Source organism: Osmerus mordax, chromosome 18 (assembly GCF_038355195.1).
Source record: "Osmerus mordax isolate fOsmMor3 chromosome 18, fOsmMor3.pri, whole genome shotgun sequence".
NCBI classification, from domain to species: Eukaryota; Metazoa; Chordata; class Actinopteri; order Osmeriformes; family Osmeridae; genus Osmerus; species Osmerus mordax.
The window spans coordinates 4893269-4898962 of record NC_090067.1 but is presented as its reverse complement, the minus strand read 5'-3'; the positions used below and the strand labels follow the sequence as shown (position 1 = coordinate 4898962).

The 5694-nt window shown below is 43.9% G+C and overlaps 1 protein-coding gene across 1 annotated transcript; it reads right to left on the bottom strand.

Annotated features, from left to right (window-relative positions):
• Window positions 1-241: 241 nt before the first annotated feature.
• On the bottom strand, window positions 242-5476 carry cibar1 (CBY1 interacting BAR domain containing 1). The gene is made up of 9 exons (XM_067255989.1): window positions 5346-5476; window positions 4595-4829; window positions 4422-4490; window positions 4146-4247; window positions 3653-3658; window positions 3411-3519; window positions 2983-3152; window positions 1352-1471; window positions 242-731 (listed from the first exon to the last, which is right to left on the bottom strand). Exons 1-9 carry the CDS (start codon window positions 5372-5374, stop codon window positions 618-620), a joined length of 954 nt encoding a protein of 317 aa, XP_067112090.1. The 5' UTR covers window positions 5375-5476; the 3' UTR covers window positions 242-617.
• Between the last annotated feature and the right edge of the window lie 218 nt (window positions 5477-5694).

Below are 5694 nucleotides of genomic sequence, written 5' to 3'. Positions count from 1 at the left end.
CTCAGCATCTCGGCTCGACTCACTCTGAGCCGAGGCAGGCGCAGGGTGCAGAACGTCCTGGGCTTTCATTTAAACCACTGTTGCATGACCGGCCTGGAACAGATGAGTCACTACCAACTGCATCCATCACATTGGAATCCCTGCAACTCTGTGTGACTCAAATACACTGGAGCCAATTATGGAAATCAACATTAGATCAAAAGGGGGGGGGTAATAAGACACGACTTTCTGGATGTTTTGAATTCCATGGCAACCACTTTAATTCTTTCTATGTAAAAAAAAAACAAGGTGAATCACAGAGTTGACAATATCGAAAGTACTGCCAAACAATTTACTTTTGGCACTATACGTAATACAAAAAGCAGAAAAGGTAAGAAAGTACGACAATACTTTATGTGGCATTTTATAGTGAATACAATGTTTGAGGTACCATTTTAAGATCATACAAGACAGCATACTGTATAATCATGCAGCTCGTGTCTAGAATCCCCATTCTTATTCGACGGGGTCTCAAAATAGAGTTATACAGGGTGGTTACATCATTTTTATGGCCACAAATGTGCAGCCTTTCCCTCGAAAGCAACGCATACAAATACGACACATGACATCGGGCGCGTTCAGTCTTCGTCGTCAGTGACGTCCTCCAAATCCTCCTCGTCCTCCTCCTCGTCATCCTCCTCCTCCTCCTCCTCCTCCTCCCTTCTTCTCTGCCTGCTCGGGGTCCTCTGTTGCTGCAGTACGACAGGTGCCCATTAAGTCAGTAACCTCCCTGCTGGATCCCACATTACGAGGGAGCACTTGAATATGCATGAGACTGCGCATGAATCATCAGTGTTGTGTCGACGTCAGGCAGCGATCGGCGTTTGTGTGCGTGCGAGGCCGTGCGAGCGCGGCATGCTTTTTCCACTTTGAACAATCCAGTTATGCCAGACAGCGCCTGATAAAAATCGACGAAAAACCCTTCTCGGTTCCTGATCTCACTGCCTCAGTTTTTTGGGGTCGTTGCCTCCTTTCCTCCATTCCTCCTCTAACTAACGTTGGAGGCATGGGATTCCTCTCCGCCAACGCCGAATGAGGCAGGAGGGGCGAAGAGGCAGGACATGAGGGAGCGAGCAGAGACGTGAGATATCTCTCCTGGGTTCGCTTCACTTGACCCAAAGGGCACAACAAATACAGGAGAAGGTGCAGGGAGACCTATAGGAAGCGCAAGACGAGGAGCTTGATGTTTGTGCGCGGCGTGTCGGTGCTTGAAAGAAGGTCAGGTTAGGGAAAGCCAGTCATCGGGAAGACCGATTTAGAAGGATTTATCTATTTAAATGTGGTACAGAGAGTGGCTTTGCATATGCCTTACCTGCGAAGTCCCTGAACTACTCAGGGTGGACCCAGTCTGATTGATGGAGCTTTTGGAATGAGTACGGACTAGTTCTAAGCGGGACTTGTAGTCTGGGGGGTGCAGCATGCTCCTGAACACCTGCCAAGACAGTAGGAGGTGCTATACTCTTCAAAGACAGTAGGAGGTGCTATACTCTTCAAAGACAGTAGGAGGTGCTATACTATTCAAAGACAGTAGGAGGTGCTATACTATTCAAAGACAGTAGGAGGTGCTATACTATTCAAAGACAGTAGGAGGTGCTATACTCTTCAAAGACAGTAGGAGGTGCTATACTATTCAAAGACAGTAGGAGGTGCTATACTCTTCAAAGACAGTAGGAGGTGCTATACTATTCAGAGGATAGAAAAAACTGCAATTTGTGTGTGAGAAATTATTATCTTTACTTGGAGGTAAAGAAGGATGTCTCAGATGCTTAGGATAATGTAGACATGTAGGCACACAAAGGCAGGGCAACGAGTAGGGTTTTCTAGAAGTGGTATAGTGGGACACTGAATTTAAAGACAATTACATTGAAAACAAATAGGCTGCAAAATTGGACATTATTTCCCCTCTTTCATTGACATTATGGCTCATAAAATCGCCTTCTTAGATTAGTTAACGATGCCCAACTGTTAAATTAATTCAATCAATTTCCCTGCACTACACCTCAACAATCCGAATCCTGATAGTGAATCCATACATTGCCTGAATGGTTTTTCTTGTCTGACCCATTTGAGAATGATGGAGAAAGGTCTTGTAGACTAGGTTAAGTCAAGTCATTTGTGGCCTTTGTAAAGCAGAATTAAAGCTAGTCTAAGACGTCATGCAAGCAAACCTCACGGCTGGTGGCATTAACGTTACTGAGAAAGCCCCTGGAGACAGCAGAAGGCAGTGGCAAGCTTGTGTGAGCTTCATGCCGTAAGACCATGGACAAAGGCCAGAAACAGCAAGTGAGCCAATCTTTGTTACAGATTAATTGAAGGGAAGCCTGACCCTTTACACTGACTCACCCTCATGAGTCTGTTGACTCATTAAGTTCCTTCGACTCAGTGATTGAACGTGCAAATATTTAGGGGCAAATTATGAACAAATGAACTATTTTGAAGTAATCACAGCTGCATTAAATCCAGATCTTTAGGCAGCACCAATTTAAATGTATACAATACACTATCACTTGATGCTTGTCGATGCAACAACTGTTGAAAACCAAGACGCCCTCCAAGAACCTACACAGGCACTGTCAACACAGTCCTCCAACTATTCATCGAATTTCATCAGGAGGTAAACAAACAGCATCAATGTAACCTCCAGAAAATGCTGTTCATGTCGACACAAGGACACGGAGATGGTCAAAGTGTTGAGAAGACATTTTAGCGGCAGTCTCCGTCAGGTTGAAAAGGATTTCTCATTGTTTGTGAACCTGCAAGTGCATCGACTTCACAGCGTGAGTCACTCAAACAGGCTGTCCGGGTTAGAAGTGTCACTCCCATTGGCGTGATCGGGAGATGAATCATTGAATGAAAACCACAAACTGTGATGTCAAGCGGAAAGAAAAAAAAAAAAACGCTAGCAGCGAGATCTATTTCAATATTAGGCTAGCATAGGCTCACCTCCAGGTCCTCGTCCTCATCCACCATCTGAATGTTCTGGAAGGCTGTGGTGTAAACCTCCAGTGCCTTGGCGTGGAACGTCATCTCCACGGTCACAAACTCCCCGAAGATCTTCTGCAAGAGAGATTGGGGAAAATATGAGTTCATCTGTGGAGCCTTTTGTGGCATTGCTTGTAAAAACACACTACACAAATAGAGTATATGTAAATTTTATTCATGGACGGTGAAAGAGAAAAAAGAGAGAATGAGTGGCAAATGAACAGAGATGGATTTGTTTTACCGTCGTCTGATATGGGTTTAATATTCCTACGAATATTTGGTCTAGAAACTGTAGCTCTATTTAATGAATGTGCTCAAAAAAGAGAGAGAGATTGAGACAAGGAAAGCGAGAGAGCTGATGAAAGGTGACAGGCAGACAGAGGGGTAACTGGCCTTGATATCAGTGATTTTCTGCTTCTCAAACTCGTCTATTGTCTCCTCCAGGTGGCGTGTGGTGCGTGTGGCGTCCATTGTAGCTCTCTGCAACTCACTTTCAGCCTGAACACAGCACACCAGGCTCACACATGTCCAAAGAACAGGAATTGTATATGTTGCGTACTAAATGTTTAATCCATCACTTCTACAACCCTTGCAGCAGTGAATGGACTGTAAAAAAAATCAAGGAAGCCACCTGTGACTGTTGGTGTTATTAAGGAAAGTACATCCATCAGCAACCAACAAAGCAATCAATCAAAGATGAATGCGTACTTGTAAGGTACTTCTACCTTGGACTTAAACTAGTAAACAAGTGTGTGTGAAGTCTTTCTGGAACTAACCGCTAGATCCAGGAGGTTACAACAAAGGCAGATGTTACTCCACAGAAACAACACAACTATAAAGTAACATTTGTTTAAAACTGCCCCAAGTCATGCATTATTTAGATAGCTTGTGCAATATTTACTTCATTGTAATCACTCTCAAGCGCGCAAACAAGCAAACGCGCATCTATGTCCAGCACGGTTATCCTTCAGCTTGGCCCAACACTGTAGCCTTATCTGATTCAATATGATTGAAGCGGCACGTCCGATTCTCGTGCAGTCTTTCGTCCTTTCATCAATCTATTTGGTAAATGCATCAGCTCTTTAAATCTCCCATTAAGGGAGCAGTCTGCCTGGTAAAGATACAATGATCTGTCGGTCGGAGGGGTTTCGCTGCCTTGTTCTTTCCAGCTGCTGCATCTGCTTGGCTTCTCGGTTCCTGGCACTCTGGCTTGTCTTCAAGTCCTCCTGGAAGGAAGGCACATGAGTCAGATCAGTGCTGACTGGGGATGGTTGATCACATCTTAAATGCCAAATATCTTGGATCAGCATAAGAAACGTGTACGTTTTGTAAACAGATACTGCCATCGTGTGGACAGTCCAGGTAACTAACATCACATTCAGAATTTCCTTACGACTTACCCGTTTCAGTTTCACCAATGGTCCATAGCTTTTTAAAGGCTCTACCACTCTGGCTTCAAGTCTCTCTACCTGCAAGAATATTGTGGTGTTTGGGATTGTCATTACTATACCGAATGAAATCACAGTCCTTGATAAGAATCACCATATCAAATGAAGGCAGCTCTGCTACATACCTCTGCTTGACGATAGTCCTGAATCTTGGCAAGTTGGTCAGCAAACTGTTTCATTCCTTTCTTCAGATTGGGTGTTTCCGTGTCTGCATACAGACTGATCTCTCTGACCATGAGGTCAGCTTTATCTCGTAACCTTGCTGTTTTACGGACATAGGCGGCGAATAGTTGGCACATCTCCCCAAAGTGCTTCTCCACGTTGGTGATGTTGTCCTGGATCTGTTTGGTCTGGGTGTCCCTGTTGCATTGAGGATCATGTTTGGATAACGTGTCAATGGCATTCCACTTATTTCAACCAGTAGGCTAGTTTATCTTAATTTTCATATAACCCTTTCAACAACTATGAATACCTTTTCTGGGCTTGTTTTTGAAAAGTGGCTATAGTACAGTAGGCTACTTAACACAGCAAACCACTTTTGCTTGGTAGTGCTAGCAGCTATTGCCTTGGCTACTGTACTCAGATTGTAAACAGCTAATATTACCCCCTTATAACTCTACTGCCGGACACATTTTTCAGATTAATAAGAGAGGTTGAGCATGTCCGAAGGCTTTTCTGATTCCACTTTCCATCTGCTGCTCTTATTTATTAGTGTAGTAGATTAGCAAGCTAGCACACCAGCTATCTAGCCTAGTGTACAGTAGCTGGTTCCAGCTTCGTTAAAAGCCAGCTGGCTGGCTACTAGTAGCTATCAGCTAGTTTACGTTAGCTAGTACTAGCTAGCTATCTTTTAATTAAATAGTGAGTAGGCTTCACCTTGCTCTTGCATCAGGAGTTCGGCTCATAATGGAACACGAATGGCAATCCGGCAATCAAAACTAGGTAAAGAGTATAGTAATACAGTAATGGTCCAGAAGCAAGCAAGCTAGCTACTTGTCTACGGCTAGAACGCCAGGAAGCCGTTTCCATGGAGTTTTCATGGGGCGTTCCACTTATTTCCGGTTACAGTGTATGTTGGGAAATTGAGGTATTTGATGTCCCCTATCTGTAGGCTGAATTAAGTATTGTTAAAATACTAATACATAAGGCTATGTTTAACCCTCCTGTTGTGTTCCGGTCAAAAGTGACCGATTTACAAGTTTTCTCTCTGAAAAAATAGTCAACT